Here is a 19894-nt window from a genome sequence, read left to right as displayed (position 1 = left end):
AGCCATACATCAAGTCGGCAGGCCTCTCTCTCTCTCTCTTCTCCATAGCTTGGTACAAACAACAGCTATTGCCTGAGCATTGTTCCATTTTTCATTGGTTGCTATTTGATATCATTCATTCCAACTGTTTAAACCATAAAACAATCTCTAATTAGTTTTTATATTAATTATTATTTTTTTGTTTAAATAGCAATGATTTAGATAAGTAATAAATATTATTTCCATTAGAAATTCTTATTTATAAACACAATTATCCGGTAACAGTTTCAAAAGGTGGACACCTTATGATTGACAAATACTGGTGTCTCACTCATATTTATACTATATATTTTCAATATTTCAATATTTTTGGCGTCCGTGACGCGAAACCCGAAGCTCCACGTCATTCCTCTGACCGAAAGCTGCTCTGCTGCACCACCCGGTCAGTCGCGGCAGCGTCCAGGCTCCAGAGAGCAGCCCCCCACTCGACACATCCTCCCCAAAGTTTCAATGACGTGTCACACTATGACTGGAAAAGGGGATTGGTATTTGCTGCTCGGCCCTCCGCACCGAATCCCATCACTTCCGTAGAAACCGAGAGCTGAAGAAATAGGACGCCGTAGCACGAGGAGCCGCTCGTCCGCACCCACCACCGCTCTCCCGAGCCGTCGATTTCGATCTCGACGGCCACGATCATGCTCCAGCACTGGCTTCGTGATACCCACCGGGTAAAATCCCCGCGGGCCCCACCCCCTGTTCCAGCTGTCCTCCACCTCTCGAGTGCCTCGGAGGCACGGTCACGTGGTGACGCCGCTGGTGGGCCCACCCAGAGAAAAGTCGGCCCGCACACTAATTGCTATGCGGCCGTTCCTTTTAAATCCGGTCACGTGCTCGGGCCGAGCGGCCCTCGGCGTCGGCCGCGGATATGCGGTGCGGGAAGTCGGTGCGTGGCGTGCTGTTTGGAACCAAACAGCTATCAAGGTTAAGCCAATTAATTATTTATTTACCTAAAATTATCTTCTCCATTTATTTATTGACTATTATTATTATTTTTTTTTAAGAAGAGTTTTGGAATTATCCTACCAGCATCACCGTATCCACCGTACTCCAACTTCGATCTCTCTCCTCTTCTCGCCCGCGCTCGCTGCCGCCATGAGAGACGAGTCAGAGAGGAAATCATTAAAAGAGGAAAAATAGAGATTTTTTTTTTAATAAAGTAGACTTTTTCTTTCTTCGTCAAGTGGATGGCTTCGTGGTCTTGCAATCTCTATCTCGTATTTACTTCTCTGGCTCTTGTTTGCGCTGCTACTGTAGTTGTTCGCCAACAACGCTCGGCCTTCAGCGCTTGCAGAAGCAGCTAGGGTTTCTTGGGAAGCGTTCGGGCTTTAACTTCGCGTTTCCTGACCCGGCGTTCGGCCACGGAAGCTAGGGTTTCTGCCATTTTTCCATTAGGGGGAAGCTTTGGAAGCGAGAGCTTGTTTTCTTGGAAGGAGAGACGTGTTCTCTGGAGTGTAGTAGGTTATCTTTCGTTCAACCACTCTTTCCGAACTTGTTCTGGCGTTGGGCTCCTTTTCTGGTAATGAGGTTTGGCGTTTCCGGGTGCATTAAAGGGAAGAGGTAGGGAAAAGGCTGGGATTTTTCTTGCTTTCGCGGAAGCGGATGGGGGGAAATGACCTTTGAGTCCGGCTTTTCTCCATGGGGCCTCAGCTTTTCCGTAACTCGTACCCAATCCCACGCCAGCGTCCCCTTCTTTGGCTTTTGTTGGTTTCTTGAGCGAGCCATTGGAGTTGTCTAGGGCATAGGGGTTTCTCTCTGAGCTCTCTTGATCCAAGGTTCTCCTTCTCCCTGCTTTGCTCTTCTCCTGAGGCCGGAAAGTTCGAATTTTGATAGCGTTCTGGTGGAGAAGACCGAAAAGCTTGAAGTTTTATAGTATTTTCTAGGGCTTTCCTGTAGTATTTTCCTTGTGCTTAGGGTTTGGGAGTGAGGCGGAGGTCTCGAGTCAGTTGCATGGATGGGAGAGAAGGGATGGCAATGTCCGGGCCGGCGCCCTACTACATGCAGAGAGGGATAGGAGGTCCGGTCGCCGGTTCGCAGCATCCGGGGCTGCATGGGCCGCCGCCGGGGATCCGGTCGATGCCGAACCCCGGCTCGAGCCTGGCCGCGCAGTCCTCCGGCATGGGGCCCGGCGGGGGACCGATCGGGTCGGCGGCGTTTCAGGTAGAGTCCTCGCCGGCGATCTCTCCCCAAGGTGGCGGCGGCATGGGCGGCGGGGGGCATGCGGGAGTGGGCTCGGGGGAGCCCATGAAGAGGAAGCGGGGGAGGCCTCGGAAGTACGGGCCGGACGGGACTATGGCGCTGGCTCTGTCTCCCATCTCCTCTGCGACGCCCCCAGGGTCGGGGATGGGGTCGGGCTCGGGCTCGGCTGCTCCTACTCAAAAGCGGGGTAGAGGCCGGCCACCGGGCACTGGGAGGAAGCAGCAGTTGGCTTCGCTCGGTGAGTTCCAAATTGAAAAAAAAAGATCCTTGCTTTGGGTTGTTTCGAAGAGAAAACGATCTCCTTTTTATTGATCCTTCATGCTTGTTGTCGACACTTCCTTTCTGTTGTTTCGAACAATTTTTTTTTCCTGTGAAAGTTTAGAACTTTTAAGTATAATAATGGTGTCATGATGGATGGCGTTAGTTTGATTTTGATAAACGTTGTTTATTTTTCTCGTGTTGTTTAAGATTTGCTGAGATATACGTGTTAAAGAATATGGATGGGATATAAAGATCACCAATTTAATATTTGTCGGGTTCTATAAACAAAGAATCCTGGCTTTGAGCGTAGCCAATAGCTTTATCTTCTTGTTTAAACTTTTCTGAAATCCTAGATTGTTTATTTAGATCTTTTTCTGGCCAAAAGTTTTGCGGTTGTTAATTATAATAATGCTTTGTTGATAGATCGCGTCATTTTGATTTTCATATAGATCGTTTTTTTAATTTGTCGTGCTCAGAGGCTTACGATATGCGTTTAAAGAATACGGATAGGATGCAAGTATCAATAATTTAATATTTGTCGGATTCTCCAAACGAAGAATCCTGGCTTCCCAGGAGAAAGGAAATCTTAAATACGACATTTGGAGTATCCAATAACTTATTGTGTAAATTTAGTGCCTCCAATCCAGTTAGCACACGTACATTTTGTAAGGGAAAAGAATGAGGTATAAAGGGAACAGTAATGATATCTGCAATGGAATAGCAACATATAAATGGCTTTGACTTTGATTCTGTGGGGAGCTTTTTTTTAATTCTTGAATAATAGGAAAAATGCTTTGAGTGGAGGCTGACACATATGAATATATTCTGATCGTTGTTTTCATTTCCTATGTACTATTAATTTTTGTTAGAAAAATGTAAATATGTTCTTTTAAGAAAATAGTTAACCTAGCAGTTTCCTCAAACCGTATCCTTTTTTAGTTCGAATGTCCTGGCATCCTGTACCAGTGTTTGATGTGGACATTCATATTAACAGCAAAGCAGTGTGAATTGCAGACCTTCTGTGACTTCCTATTGAGACCCTACAACATGTTGGGCAGGAGCCAACATTAGTAAAATCTTTTCCTTTATCTAAAATCTTGTTGATTAAAAACTTCTGATGTTACAAGTGAGATGTTGGATGGATTTGTTGGAAAATGGATTCTCGGTTTAAACCATTCCATGTTTTACTGTTTTACAGAGAGAGGAGCTGATAGATAGACAACGTCTATGAACCTATCTCCATGTGGGCATCCTAAAAAACTAAGTACATACAAGGTTTTCCTGGAAGACTTATTGAGCCAAGAGATCAGGTGGCACTGAGCGACTTAGTGGCTTATATATGTCTTCTGGTAGTAATGTGGTGTAACATTTGTACATGTTTTATTGAAAATGCAGTCCAAACATCCAACCTCGTTTCGCTATGATTATAATTTATCCTTCTGTCCCGTTACTCATCCTTCCTTATTTTAAATTTTCTCCAAGTATGCTGCTTTTCTTTTTGGTCTAACAGCATGTTTTTATATGCTGCTTTGGTTGGTTCTGGGTTTCTTGAAGCTAAATGGCATTACTCACATTAGTTTGTCATATTGGAGTCTGAGACCTGTTTGCCTGGTGTTGAATAGGGGAATGGGTTGCTGGGTCAGCTGGCATGGGTTTTACACCACACATTATAACAATTGCTGTAGGAGAGGTACGATTTGCATCATTCATCTTGTTCCGTCAATTGCAACTACTGTTTTAAATTATGCTTTTTACTCCATACTAGTAGTTTTAATTAGTTAGACTTGTTTATGATTATGAGTTTCTATTACATTTCCTGAACTGATTGTCTCTGGTAAGCTGTTATGGAACTGCTTTTAGCAGCTAAGTTTTTCTCATACTGAGATGGTGGTATTTACCTAATACTTGAACCAGCAATAATATCCAATAGAGGTCCTCTTGTGGAAATTATTATTCATTGATTTATATGAGAACATGTCATGATATATTTGGATGTATTAATTCTATCAGATAAAATTCAAGTGTCCTCAGCTAGAAGCATGCTAAAATCAGTCACACAATAGTGATGATTATCTTGGACATTAAATGGAAATCTTGCATGTAACTATCAACCTTCCTGGACCATAAGCATAAAGGGCTCGGCACATGTATAGTTGGACATAGCAAATGCCAAAACCTGATATGATTCAACTGAACTGAACAAAAGTTGCTTATATTTCTAAGTGATCTTTTTATGTTTTTCAGAAGCTGGTAAGTTTTTGCAGTTTCATTACAGTTTTTCCACTCCATTTGATAAAACAAAATTATGTGATCTGTTTTGATAACTTAATTTGTTCTACAATCTATTAGCCATAATTAAGAAAGAGGGAAAATGATTTCACTATATAAGACTAAAATAAGGATATATGTAGAGTGGTATCGCATGTGGTTATGCACAACTCTACAATATGCAGATATATTGCACCTTCTGGCTTTTCTCAGGCTTCTTATCCTGTTGATAATCATTATTTTATTATTAACGCACTTGGTGTTGGCATGAAATTATTAGGTTTTATTGCTTCTCTTTTTGCAGAGTTACTTTGTTCTCCATGTTTTGGTGTTTGGTATTCATTGTTTAGTTATATTTGTATCAAATTCTCAGACTGCATTAGCTGACTTTAAAATTAATTGAGATCATATGTTTTTATTCTAAATGATGATTCCAATACTCCATCATTCTTGTGCAGGACATAGCATCCAAAATAATGTCCTTTTCACAACAGGGACCGCGTGCTGTCTGTATCCTCTCGGCTAATGGTGCTGTCTCTACAGTGACCCTTCGCCAGCCAGCAACTTCTGGTGGCACTGTCACTTATGAGGTTAGAGATTGTTCACTTATTTTCTTGGATTTATTTCTACATAAACAGTTTGGTTTGTTATCTTCCGTTATTGTTGCAAGATCCAATGGTAACTGATCTAAAAATAGAAGACACGATTTATCTTATATATCTTATATGTGTCATAAGTGTGCTAGAATGTAGAATAACTAGAGTTGAAAGTTGGCATGCTTGCACTATTGATTGTGGTTGTTAGTGGAACAACAGGGATAATGTGATTGGATGCATATGCCATAGGTTTAATTTGTCAAGAAGCAAGATTACCTGATTTCGATACTGTGTTATTGGAAAACACAGGTCGTAGTTTCCATATGGATCCTAGTTTCTTGTGTTTGAGCTAAATATAATGTAGTTAGATATAATCTGTCGGCTAACTAAGGGATATCAATGAACTTTACCGGTAGTACCAGATTGTGTCATATGGGACATAGAAAGATGGGAAAATGAAATGACTTGAACATTATTCAGGGATGCTGTTAGGTCCTTGCAGTTTGCTAATTGGACTGCCATTTAGAGGCAGGTGGTTTACAAGGTCCAATCTTGTGGAACTTTTCAAATTGCTTATAATCACTCTAGGTTGGTCTTAGCCATCCTCCTATTTTCCTTGATGCAGGAGGTGAAGCTATGAGAAGGATATGTAGATTGAGAAAAAGAAATGATATGCTCCAGTGATGGTTTTCATATACCTAGAATACTAGAAAATTGATTGCTTAGGATCTCAGAGACATTGATAATGTGGGTTAAGAGAAAGAATCACTAACACAGGTTAACCAGCATTTATATGCCAGACAAGAGAAGTAAAGCTAACTTGCAAAGAATATTTAGTTTATGAAAAAAATTATATGTCGTTTGAGGTCTTGGGTCTTTATGGATTACCAACATATTTATATGCTAAACAGGAGAAAAACTAATGCCAAGTTGCTAAAGGTATTTATGTTTTGAAGAAATTTTGTGGCACTTGACCTGGTACTTATGGCTGAAAACAGAGATTATTTTTGCTTATGTCCTTGCAATGTGAAAGCTAGGAGTCTTTATAAGAGCACATGAAAAATGTGGTGATGGAAAGGCAAGAATCAAACAGATGCTCCATTCATTTCCAAGAGCATCATGGCTACATTTCAGGAGATCTTTGATGGGGAAGAAGGCTAGGAATTACCTGATTATTCATCAATATTGTGCATTATCAAAAAAGCAGTGGCATGAAAAGAAGGGTTACACCAAAACTGTTATTTTGAAGCTAATATACATTTTGCCCACCAATCTGACCTGATAATTATGGGATATAGGAATAACCTTTTGTTTGTAGGTTAGGGCTTAGGATACAACTTAGTTTAACTTTAAAGTAATTTAAATATATAATATCCAACAGGGCTTTTACAGCAATAGGTAATATGCAGGATACAACTTAGTTTAACTGTAAAGTGATTTAAAAATATATCCTATGGGGCTTTTATGACAATAGGCACTACACTAATCCCACGATGAGGTTCTGTTCACTTGTATCGTATGAGCAATGTCCTTATTGATATCAAGAGATGATTGGGTTGTTGTGATATTGTATTTTTAAAATATTGTCCCTGATTTTTTATCTAATTATAGCTATACCATATGAACCAGGACATTGTGTATTGCTATCTGTAATGTTCAATTTTTTGATTAGAGATCATGTCGCTCATCTATTTTTGGCCCACGTGCATTTCATGTGCCTATTTCCAGTTTTCTTAAAGCAAAGTGTAATACCTTGATTCCTATGTAAGATTTTGTAATATAAGATCACTAAAAATATTAAAAAGTTTTCAAATCCTGATCAGAGACGCTAGCAAATGTGTCAAAGCTCAAGGCACGTTAAGGCACCAAGGTTTGTCGGAGCCTATGTGCAAGGCGCAACGCAAGGCTCACCTTAACGAAGTGAGGCTCAAAAATATAAATATCTTAATAATTAATAATGAACACATGATTTTAAACATATTTAACAATGAGTTATCAATTTATATCCTGTGTTCTGTTTCTATGGACAGAGACAGCTGCAGCTGCAGCTGAGGGAAGCAACAGAAGAAGAAGTAAAAGAAGCCTAGGCACCAATTTAGTTACAATTTGGCCTGGATACGAGGCAATAAGACATTGTGACAACTAAGTATCTACTTCATATGTTGTCATGCCCACACATATTTGAGCTTGGATAACACATGAAAATGCCTAAATTAAAAGAAAATCCAGTTGCTTAATTTTGTACCTGTAGTTTAATGATAACCATCTTGAGGAAAAATTACTAACATTGACAAACATTTAGCTATATTCCATTAACTGAAAGGTTTAATTACTCAACCTCCTTATCTTGATCCAAAGAACCTTCCCAGCTCTTCCAATGATAAGCTGATTCACTGATCACTCACCATCCCTTGTAGGTCTATCAATGACCACCATCACCTGACTATCATTTCCATTACATGCTCTAAATGGTTTGTTCATTTTGTCTTTTGCATGAACCTAATTTCCTTTAGGAAACAGAAATTCTTTGCTTCACCTCATTAAAATCATTTAACAGGTGAATAAAGGTTTCTGACGGTAAGTGCTTGACAACTAGAAAACAGTAGAAGTCATCACTTCAATAAATGGAGGGATGCCAAGTTGTTTAAGTGCAATGAAGGAGTACTGGAGAGCCAACTGAATGATTGGAGATCCTTTTTTTATGTTTAACCTCAAAATTTAGTGAAAAGGAATTTCATGGCCTTGACTCTTTGGATGATAAAATGGTGGTTCAATTTGACAATTTCCATAATCTAAATGACTGACCAGCAAACAAGTTCTGTATGATATTTGTGCAACATGTAAGGGTCATACAAAGGCTCAAAAACTTAGTTTTGGTTTAGGCCTAACTAGATGCGTTCTGTTTGGCAGTTTTGGCTTCAATCAGAAATCATCTTCTTCTTTTTTTAAAGATATAAAAAAAGAGAAATGTCAATCAGAATTAGGAAAGGGTAAAATGTGATGGAAACTAATAAAGGAAAAAAACAAATTGGACATCATGTCGAAGTATACTATATGTTTGTATTATTTTAGGGCTTGTGGATGTATTGATATGTGGTTTCACATTTCCTTCTTTCTTTTTCTTTTTTACCCTTTTTTTTTCTTGTTTTCGGGGTGAGGGAGAAGGGGGGAGAGAGAAGAGGGGGGGGGGGGGGGAGAGGAGTGGGGTGAGGGGGACCTTATCATGTTCTCAATGTAATATATCATTTTACTGCTTGAGGATAGTCTAAATCTGGCAATCAAAATGTCTAAATCTCTTCGCAATCTAACGTTGCAGGACTTGCAAATATTCTGGACTGGAAACTTGCAAAGTCTAATTTACTCTTCGGGGATATGCTTTTCATCATTTAAAAAATTGAAGAAACAGAAAATTTGACGACACTTAGAAATTAAGTTTGGCCAAAAGTGAAAAATTAGTTTTATTCTTGAGTTCCATATGGAGCTTAAACCATGGATCATACTCTCAACATGCACTGTCATCTTTGCATGGAAGAACATAGTTTATGTACATCTCTGGATTGGTAACTTGACGTAACCCTTACTATACAGTATATTTGCTATTGCTGTCATTATTTGGCTTGAAGTCCCCTCCTTCAATTAGTTCTATGTGCATCTAATTCTTTGCAAATCCTCTTTTTATGCATGATTTTAAATTAACACATTTGTATGGTTTATGGGTTCATTTGCAAACATTGGGTACTTTAGATCCTTTCCATGTGCAGAAGCATTTTGGTAAGGGCATTTATTCCATATTTGCTGTCAAGCCCTCGATGGCTCATATTCTGTATGCTGAAACGTCTTAGTTTGAAGCAACACAGAGTTTTTGGGCAGATAAGGGCTTCACAACTTACATGCTTTGCAGCCTGGACCCATGCATCTTTAGTGTGTTACTATGTGCATTATGAATTTTACCAGGCTTTATTTCCCTTAATTTTGAACACATGATCAAGCTCAGCTTGATTCGATACCTGCATGGATGCTTGTATGGACATTGTATATTAGCCTTTTCTTTTGCTCTTGAGGGCAATAGTGGAGACTGCGATCTCTAAATCTTAATCAATCATATGCAGCCAGATATGCCTACAGCATGGGATTTGATGTCTTGGCACCAAGGAGCTCATCAGCTTAGTTGTAAAATCAGGCAATATGACAAGGATCTAGGTCAACAATTTTTAATATTCTAACCGACTTGGTGCAATTTTCGTTTTTGTGACATTTCAATCTATTAATCGGATCCTCCCTAGACCCTGCAGAGGTGGGAGCCTCGTGCACAGGGCTATCCTTTTTATGACACTTTAATAAACCTTAGTTATTGTACATTAGCGTAACATTGAGCTTCTAATCTTGGCCTTTTGTTACTCCCCTTAAATTGAATTTCTGCTTACTCTGATCTTTTGACATAATTTGTTCTCCTTAGCACAGGTTAGGATCCATAGCATTAAGTAAATAAATAGAGTTGCCTCACAAAACTACATTCATTTTATGTAAAGCAATCATAACTCGAGTAAATCATTCTGTAGAACATAATATGAACCAAATATTTTAGAGATTTGTGTAGCTGTTTTTGATTTTTTTTTTTTTTTTTGCAAACTTTTCTTAAATTGATGGTATGTATTGGTATCTATGTTAGTACTAATCAATATTGGTTTTCTTTTGATGGCATATTTTTGGTGCTTATCGATACTAATTTCCGGTATAGAACTGTTCATGTTGCAATAACTTTAGATATTTGCAATTCTGAGAAACCACTAGGTTGTTGCGACTTTTTAGGACGGTGCTCTGGGATCTGTTTTAGGCATAATTTGAAAAAATTCATAAAATTTCCAAATTAAAATCAATTCATTATGGTGAGATCGTCCACCACATGAAACTGTGCATAATTTGGCTCCTCGAGACAAACCTTGAACTAGAACTGGTGGGATCAAGCATGAACAATTTAATTTTTCCTATCATTTACTATTGAATTGACTGATCTTTGGTTTCCCAATATTTTTAAGGTCCTTCATTTAAAAAATTTAAGAATATATTACTGTACGGTGGCATATAAATAGTTTGGTTTCACGCCATCCGGTGACTAACAAACTCATTATTCCACTTCAGTCAATAGTCAGTAACATATGACGAAGGAACATTTTCTTGTTCTGTGATGTTTTGACACCATCCAATTCTAGGTCAGGAGTAAGCCTTTCTCTTTACTTTTCATTCACTCTTATCCTCTATTTTTAATTGTTTATGTCATATTGAATAACACTGTTTATATCATATTCAGTAACAGGCTATTCTTTCAATGCACTGCATCTTAAATTATACTTCTATTTGTGCATGACACCCTTTTTTGTTGCTTATTTGTGAATAAAGATATCCATTTTCAATATCTGCAAATCACATCTATATTTCTTCATTTGCTATTTCTTGGTGGAACTATTTGTCTTAATTAAGGCATGTGATCAGTTTGGAACCTACAATAGATGAAGCTCATATAATTCCTTTTGATCAAAAAATTCTTTGCAGCTTGTGGATTGTGATTTTTATATTTCATAATGTAGCACATCCTCATGGCTTTGGATTGTCTTAGAGAAAGCCTGGGATCAGTTTGATCTAATCCATTTATCAAACTAATTAATATTTATGGTTGCTGTTCGGTTGTAAAATCTGCTCAATCCTATCATGGTCTGTCTGAAATAAAACTCATGCTTTATAACCGATCTATTATTTGATGGGAAAAAGGCATGGGACCTTGGAAAGTGAGTATGGTGGGGACAACCACATCAAAGTAACTTGACCCATATAAGGAATATGCCATTGCCAAGATTTAGAGGTTGAAGAGTTAATCATACCACCATTGTAGCCATCAATGTTTTTCCCTAGTATTTGAGCTCAGCCTTACAAGTCCTCATTTACCTATCATTTTTATAAGGGCCTCTTCTTTTAGCAATCTTTTTCCAAATCCTTCTTCACATGAGGTGGTGGTGCGCTTGACTAATGCATGGCTGTGAAAGAGTTATTCCAAGGTTGAAAGCCTAAGCCTTTCATGCCTCATTGATGTTACAAGCAACGAGGAGAAAGCTGTTGCTCTTGTAATAGTTTGAATACTCGTGATATTTATTTGCTAAGTGATCTCCAGAAGTAATTTTCTTCCCAATGAAGTCTATCCCTCCGTTCACCTTCCATTTCATCCTCCTTTTTTTTTTTTTGTTACACTAAAAATGCTACGTTAGTGAGAGTCTAATAGGTGGCACCTGTCTTTGAATCACATCTAGTCTGGAGGGTAATGTATGTACAGGTTTTGTAGTTGAGACTTGACTCTCTTCAAAACCTTTGACTTTCGATGCTTCATCGAAGTACTGGTGAACAGGAATCATTACTATGGGGTTAAACCCCATCATAAGTGTTATGACGTCTGAAAAGCAAAGGAGCATTTCTTGACCTGCCTATGTTACCTTCAGATGACTCGCATTCTAGATGTCTGACCATCAGTATAGAAGTTTAAACGAAGTCATCGAACCTATTTGTTCCCATAAAACGTCCTTGATATTCAGTCCTTGCTTCGAGTTCTTACTAATAAATATATGCAGAGGCATAAGTTGGCTAGATTGTCTAATCACCATGGAAAAGTTGATTCATTTTAGATCTTTTGTGATAACAGAATATCCGTGTTACTTCTAATAACAAGATAAAACTTGAACTATCATATACAATTTGCTGAGGAATTTTGTGAACACTTGCAATTCTATGTAATTTTCATAAAAAGTTTCATGTTTTTACTCATGTGATGAATTATTTACTTGTTTAGGGCCGCTTTGAAATACTTTGCTTGTCGGGATCCTATATGTTGACTGATGATGGAGGATCCCGTAGCCGGAGTGGTGGTTTAAGCATATCTCTTTCTAGCCCCGATGGTCGTGTGATTGGTGGTGGTGTTGGGGGATTGCTTATTGCTGCAACTCCTGTGCAGGTAACTAGTTGGAACCTCTTATCATATTTTTAGCATTTGAGTTCTGGCATGCTATTGCATTTTGGTCATGTGTGCTTTTGATGATAACCAAGTCTCATCGTGTCAAATTTTCCCCCACTTTTTTTTTTCATATTTGGGCTTTCGGTGGGATCCTCTCTATCTAATCTACGATTGGACTGGCCGGTTTGCCAATAATGGCCATCTGTGTATGGCATGATGTCCGTGATTGAGCAGGGCCCACTGTTTAGCAAACCAACCTTCTCCAGTCCAATCATGGTTCTAGGGGATCGGAATTCTTGGACTTTCAAGAAGGTTCTTAGTATCATTTTTTCATATGTAGGGAAAAGATTATATATATACATCTCTACTATTAAAAAGTGAACTCTGGGGTTTGGACTCCGACCTGGAGTTACTCTAATTTTTTATTATATTTCCCAACTTACATCTCTTAAAGAGTGTCGACTCCACTTTTTTATAGTTTGCCAACTTCTCCATAGTCCAAGTTGATGCCCTTTCTGGAGCCATAGACCACCACGAATCCACTTCTCTATCTTACGCCAAATCAAAAATCAGAAAACAGCCCTCTGAACCAACTTCAGACTGCTAACCTTTCCTCCCATTTCTCACTTCACATGCAGAAATGCACATACATCGTACATGCTGCACACTAGTGTATGTTAAGCACAACATTATATTGATTTCCACCCTTAAGAAAATTAGTAGCTAAAGTATAATTATGTTTCCTTGCTAGATCCTTTCTGGTTTGACCGTTGTGAAAATATGCTTAAATTTTTGTAGGTAATAGTGGGGAGCTTTATTTATGGCGGGTCGAAAGCGAAAAGCAAAGCCAAGACCAGCCAACAACCAGGTGCTGAATCCGATCATCCAGTAGGGGATAAACAAGGCACACCATCTGGTGCACCTCCCAGCCAAAATCTCACCCCTTCTGTCCTGGGTGGATGGCCTGGTTCAAGGCAAATGGACATCAGGAATGCTCACATCGACATTGACTTGACCTGCGGGTAGCTCATGCTGGCTATTTATACTTCGATGGGTGGTGTGTGTATATGTGGCGTTTGTAGGATGATTGGGGAGCCTTGGGGAAGACTAGCAATATTTTGCGAGCCTTGCTGAACTCGCATTTTATTCCTGCTTAATCTCAATTCGTACTAACTTCATTTTGCAGAAGATATCAACCATTTAAATGCCTCTTGTGAAAATTTTTTTGGTTTCCACCAATTGTCATACTTAGCATTATATGGCGTCAAGTATTGCCTGTACATTGCTGGTATGCCATCTTTACTGTGCTGTTTCTTTGCTGTTGTCTCAGGCGTCAGGAAATTTTTGAGATCACCAACTTGTTATGTTGGGTCTTTTCAGTTTTAATGTTGCCTGTAATCAATTTGAGTGCATCTCCAGTCAAATTACCAGTCAAGCTGCCTTTAATGTGCAATGTTCAGGGCATGCTGCCAATTTATCTTTAATCGTTTTGACTGGATCCAGTGGTAGTTCGAGTCGCATGGTCTGGTCTGTCATTGTAATGTTGTCAAACTATTTTTAAGTTTGGTTGTTTATGTCAAAATTTTCTGATTGCAAAGGGAAACCAATTCTCTGTTCTTTGTTCTTATGTGATTATGTTTGGTAAATTACATATAGTGTGCTCTTGAATTGAGGGAGACGTGAGTTTGTTTTGTAGATTGAATCAATTTCTGTAAACTTAATTGCTTGAGCTGCTTCATCAAAAGCTAGGTTTGCGCATAAGTGATTCGCCGAAAAATAAAAAACAGGATTCGGAAAGAATGCATATATCACTGGAAGTTCTTCAAGGATTTGGAAAGAACACAGCTTGAAGGAGATTTTCATACTCTGGGAAATACTTTTTCTAGTACGGGATAAATTTTTTTGTGCCAAACGTTTGGTCTGGTTGTATCCAGCGTTAATCTCATCAACGTGTGCTATGATGCAAGTTACCATCCTAATTTTCTTAGCATATTAACGCTAATGGTTTTCCAGTTTGGGTTGTTGCTAGTGCTTAAAAGTACTAGATATCAGCAGAACTGAGTTCGGGTCATTAGGGCTTTCTTTGAAGTTTCATCTATTAATCCCGTTCCAGGTTTTCATATTTTTCAGCTTCATCTCTTCATGATTCCCATCGAATGCGGTTAGGCGCTGCCGATTGCTAATATATTTTGATAAACATCCACAATCCTGAATGGTTATTGTGATTGAAGTTCTTTCCTTAGCCAAATGCACTGGAACATGTGAATACGTGAGAATTACTAGGGCTTCAGAAAATTGCCACTCCACCTAATAGCCAAAAGCATGTTTTATCAGCATATTAACTATTTGATCTACCTGAGGTTTAAATCCAGTAAAATACTTTGCTGTGATGGGAGAGCTTAACCACTACCAAAATTAGCACAAGAAGATGATGCGAGTGGTTTAGCATCATCGAACTTCATTACAATACCACAATTTAATGATGTGATATACCGTCACTCCTAATTGCAGATACGCAATGCAATAAATTATTTCTAGAGGCAATGGAGCCTTGACTTCAAGCAGAGAGCAGGAAGGAACCGTAGTAGTTCATCTTGTAAACAAACTCAAAGCTCCCCATGATCTGTTTGCCTACCAACAAAGCCATGGATACTTTTCCCACTAGAATGCAGCAGTAGATATTAGGTGTTCCTCAAGTGAGAGATCTCCCAGAAAAAAAAGGAAACTATACGGTCAGCCTATATTCTCAAGGGAGATGCAGACAAACAGAGGGCAGTTACCCAGATTAATAGAGCCTACTTCAGAGGCTCCTCAATCATAAGAGGTCCAGTGTAAATCACCCACCATCTGTGTACCTTCTAATGGTGAGTACTCGGCAGGGCACAACATACATGTTCCTGCCCTGGCCAATCACTTGCCTTTCCACAGTGCACAGAAGGATATTTCCACTGGACCTTTCCAGTTCAAACATCAAGGGAGAAGATCCATAATCAACTTCAATAAAGCAAAAGAGAGCTTGAATTATAGAGACCCATCTATTTACTAAAGAAATTAGTTAACTGCAGAAATAGATGCATAAATTAAGCATATATGTTCCTTAAAAACAATACATTCATTAAGCATTTAAACTAAAGAACTCAAGCAACACTCTTATGACACAAATATCAACACCTACGCACTCAGAAGTACTTGTCAAGTGTAACAGCGCACAGACAAACATCCTGAACGGTTTTATTGGCAGTCACTGAAGCATTAATCATGCCATATTTTACCAAACAAAGACTGAAAATGATACAAAACCCTGGCAAATGGCTCCAAACAAGTGAAATTTAGTTAAGTCCCAGCAGCTTCTTGACATCCTTCTGCAAATGAATGAAAAATCCACATGTTAGTAGATTATCTTTAAAGGTCTAGCAGTAAATTGATAAATTTATCAGAATGACCAGTCTCTTTGGGTTGAAGTTGATGAGATGGAATGGTTTTGGTTACCTCAATGCTCAGAGGTGAAGTAGTCGGGGCATAACGGTCCACCACATGCCCTTCCTTATCGACCAAGAACTTTGAGAAATTCCACTTAATGCTATCTCCAAAGAGACTACCTTTGCTGGATTTCAGGAACTTGTAGATAGGTGCAGCATTGTTCCCATTTACATCAACCTAATGCAGAAGGAAGGCCAGATTTCAGAGGAAAAAAATGATGTATAAGAAATATTGGTCAGCGACCCCCAATGGGCACTTTAATACTTGGCAGGTCAGAATGGTAATTGCATTAAAATTCAAAACATGCCAGGAATATCATCATCAAAATCAAAATTGCCTTTAGCAAACATCTTTCTAGATGCACAATGTTGCATCAATCTTTTTCATTGTACATTTTGGAATATTACGCCATCTAGTTTGACTAAGCTGGTAATCGTACATAACAATGAATCTGCAAATCGTGCTGGTAATCGTACATAACAATGAATCTGCAAATCGTGCTGCTTTGCTTCAGAACTAGATGGTAAAGTGCAGCTTGAAAATATATCGCAAGTAAAATGGAAACTGTGTAAAAATTTCATCCATTGAAACATGAAATGTGGAAAAGAAGTGAAATAAAAGCAAATCAAGAAACTAAAAGATTCATTGCACACGGGAGTATGCTTATATCTAGAATGCATCCTCCCATCAAAGGACATTATAATAAAACAAGTTTATAAATGTTGTCCGTTGGCAATATTTTATATTTCGAAGACCCAGTGCAACCATGACAAAAGGAAATTCGAAATTTTATATAGGTTACCTTGTCAAAGATTGGGTACTCAGCTTTGAATCTAGTGCAAGCAAATTCAAGGATCTGCTCATTGGTTCCTGGTTCTTGTGCCCCGAACTGATTGCATGGAAAAGCCAGAATCTCAAGACCTGCATTATACAAAGAATCATGTAATAAGAAGATAAAGGGATTTACGTTAAAACTCAATTTATAGAAATCAGAGCCGTTAATGCACAAAATCTGTAAATTTCAGAAAATTTTAACTTCACTGTCTTTCTACAACTTTTCTAGATGCATAAATAGACAGATGCTTTTTTAATGCATGTGACCAATCATGAAAAAGCCAAAACTAATGTCTAGGACCCAACAACTTGCCAATTTTTTTTTTTTTTTCTGCAAATCAACATCTTGGCCTCACAACTAGTTAAAAACCAAAAGATACTAATTATCAAGACATTCTACTTCAAGTTGCAAAATACTGAATTTGAGATGAGAATCGGCATTAAAATTAAGTAACTTTTCAGTAGCAAGCCCTTCTGTAAAAGTTATAAATCATTAGAGTAAGTTTGTCTTTTAATTGGTTAAAAATGCTGCTTAAGTTACAATTTTACCACTTTCGAGACTAATGAGTTTCTCTAAGGCTTGTTTCAGAGCTTGACTGAACCAGAATATGTGTACCGTGAAATTACAGTAATTTGATGAATAAAATTTCATCTGATTTATGTTAATAGAGGCTTCCATAGGCTATTTCCTTTAAGTGGTTACCCTCAAAATAGTACTTCATTTTTGGCCTTTTCACTTGTTATAGTTTTTATATTCTTCATATAGCTGAACTACAACTTAAAAGCAGTACCAACATATATCATTCTTGGTCGAGGTTACTAGTAAATTATGTGGCTATTAAAACTATAGTTATTTAACATGGTTTGCACATATATACATTCTATATGAAGAAAAGTCGCTCGGTCATGGAATAAAGGTCAGTGGCAAGATCGCATCTTAATTACAATGGAAAAATGATGTCAGCACAAAGAACTGAAACTCTAACAATGCTAATTATTATGTAAAGCTGCTGCTGTCTGAGTGATTTGTTCATTTTATTCAACAATTTGTTGCAAATATACCAATACTTTGATTCTTCTTGATCTTTTGACTTCAGGCATTCAAAAATTTCAGAAATCTAACCAAAAAAAAAAAGAATCACAATTATCAGGTATAAAAGACTTATTCCTTGTTGATAAATATATTACTTAAACCAGAAAACACGCCAAACTTCCTTACATGGTAGTCTGAGTAAAACTATTTCAAAGCTATTGTACTCTAGACTAAACCTGCTGAATTATAGCTGTCATAAATGGGGAACTAAAAGAGAAAAATTCAGTGTTCATTGAACAATAACCAGTTGAATTAGGATAGATAAAAATGACCAGTCCGGCCATAAGACATAAACAGGGCCAGACACATACCCTTGTCCTTGTACTTCTCATACAGCGTAGTCAGGTCTGTGTAATTCGAGTTAGTCAACCCACTGAAACAGATAATACATAAAGACTTAGATACTAAATAAACTAAAACAAAAGTGCAAACTGACCAAAACTATAGCAATTGCGATACGGTAACCGATAGATTTAACACTTGAGAAATTCTTCAAACAATAAAAACAAAATACTACCATTGAGATGCCACATTCACAATCAGCAGAACCTTTCCCTTGTAAATGCTGAGGTCCACATCATTTCCCCTGGCATCCTGCACGTTACGAAATAGTGCTCATACTCCAATCCTCTCAAACCAACAAATCAACTACATATTTAGCATAATTCAAGATAAAGCTTTGTCACGCGTCAACCTAAAAACCCACAATCTATCTCAAAACCCTGCATATTTTGATAAATATCACTCCTTTTTTAACGAATTAACTAATCTCCCATGGTCCCATCTTCCAAACCAGAAACATAATCTCATAACACAATCCTAAGCCGTACATTTTAGCTTTAAAAATAAAAAAAGAGCCTTAGGGCAAAATATATTGAATATCTCGTTCATTAAACAAAGAAAGCATCAAAAAATAAAAATTAAAGCACCAAAAAGATCTCGAATTAACAAACCGAAGCAGTACAAGCAACCGATTCAGCGAAAGAATCCGATTTTTGGAAGACCCCATCCACAAAACCCCCAAACCATAGATCAAATCCACGAAACCGGAAGTCAAGAGAGGGATCTACCTTCACAGTGAAGTCATGGACGGTTTGGGTAGCCTGGGAGGATTTGCTGGCCATCTCGGAAGCGAATCTACAGAACAGGGGAGACGCCGCCGGTGAAGAAGAAACAGGGAAAGGGAAGCCGACACCACGGAGATTCCGCGAAGGAGAAGAAGAGATCCTCGAAGGGGCGAAGACGAGGGTCCTTTGAGAGGGAGACGAGCAGGGTTTGGAGAGCCGGAGGGAGGCGGAGTGCGAGAGATTTCTCAAGTAAACGAAGCGAGAGAGAGCCGCGGGAGGGGAACACAGCATCGAAAAGCAGAGATCTTTTCGGCGACAAGGTACAACAGGCGCCCCCACGACCCGTCTATTTTATAGGAGCCAACCTCCGTGTGAACGGACGCGCGCGAGAGCGGCATAAGGAAGGGAGAAGGGTCACACGTCGATGGCTCTGCCTCACATGGGTAGTTCTATATACACCCCCCCTATTGCTCAGGACACCCCCCAAAAACCAAAAAAAAAATACCCAAACTAACCTTTAGTGTAATTACCATATTGCCCTTGAAATTTTCTCATACACCTCCCTTCCTCCTCCTCCGTTTCGTTTTGAAAAGAAAAAAAAACACCCCTCAAACCCCCCTTAAACCCCTCCTCCCCTGTTCCCCCTTCTCCCTCTCGTCGCCGGCATTCTCCCGATCTCCGACCACCTCGCCGGCTTCTCCCGGAACCACTTCGCCGGCTTCTCCCGAAATTTTTTTTTTTCACGGTTCGTGCTCCGTTCGGCACTGGATCGCCGAACAAAAGGCTTCTGTTCGGCTGAACAGTGCCGAACAGAAGCCTTCTGTTCGGCAACCCTCAACCGAACAGATCTGTTCGGCTGCACAGTGCCGAACAGAAGGCTTCTGTCCGGCACTGTTCAGCCGAACAGAAGCCTTTTGTTCGGCGATCCAGTGCCGAACGGAGCACGAACCGTGAAAAAAAAAATTTCGGGAGAAGCCGGCGAGGTGGTTCCGGGAGAAGCCGGCGAGGTGGTCGGAGATCGGAAGAATGCCGGCGACGAGAGGGAGAAGGGGGAACGGGGGGGTTT

At 39.1% G+C, this 19894-nt stretch overlaps 2 protein-coding genes across 2 annotated transcripts; one reads left to right on the top strand and one right to left on the bottom strand.

Moving 5' to 3' along the window:
• The first annotated feature begins 1125 nt into the window (after positions 1-1125).
• LOC103695726 (AT-hook motif nuclear-localized protein 9-like) lies at positions 1126-13981 on the top strand. The gene is made up of 5 exons (XM_008777118.4): positions 1126-2473; positions 4119-4186; positions 5223-5354; positions 12193-12354; positions 13153-13981. The coding sequence occupies exons 1-5, from the start codon at positions 1987-1989 to the stop codon at positions 13378-13380; spliced, it is 1077 nt and encodes a 358-aa protein (XP_008775340.1). The 5' UTR covers positions 1126-1986; the 3' UTR covers positions 13381-13981.
• A 1411-nt stretch (positions 13982-15392) lies between these two features.
• On the bottom strand, positions 15393-19249 carry LOC103695725 (probable phospholipid hydroperoxide glutathione peroxidase). Its single transcript, XM_008777117.4, has 6 exons — positions 18832-19249; positions 18279-18355; positions 18073-18134; positions 16637-16755; positions 15844-16011; positions 15393-15716 (listed from the first exon to the last, which is right to left on the bottom strand). Exons 1-6 carry the CDS (start codon positions 19117-19119, stop codon positions 15684-15686), a joined length of 747 nt encoding a protein of 248 aa, XP_008775339.2. The 5' UTR covers positions 19120-19249; the 3' UTR covers positions 15393-15683.
• Positions 19250-19894: the final 645 nt, after the last annotated feature.

This window comes from Phoenix dactylifera, unplaced genomic scaffold (genome assembly GCF_009389715.1).
Source record: "Phoenix dactylifera cultivar Barhee BC4 unplaced genomic scaffold, palm_55x_up_171113_PBpolish2nd_filt_p 000412F, whole genome shotgun sequence".
Lineage (NCBI taxonomy): Eukaryota > Viridiplantae > Streptophyta > Magnoliopsida > Arecales > Arecaceae > Phoenix > Phoenix dactylifera.
This window is presented reverse-complemented; position numbering and strand designations above follow the sequence as displayed.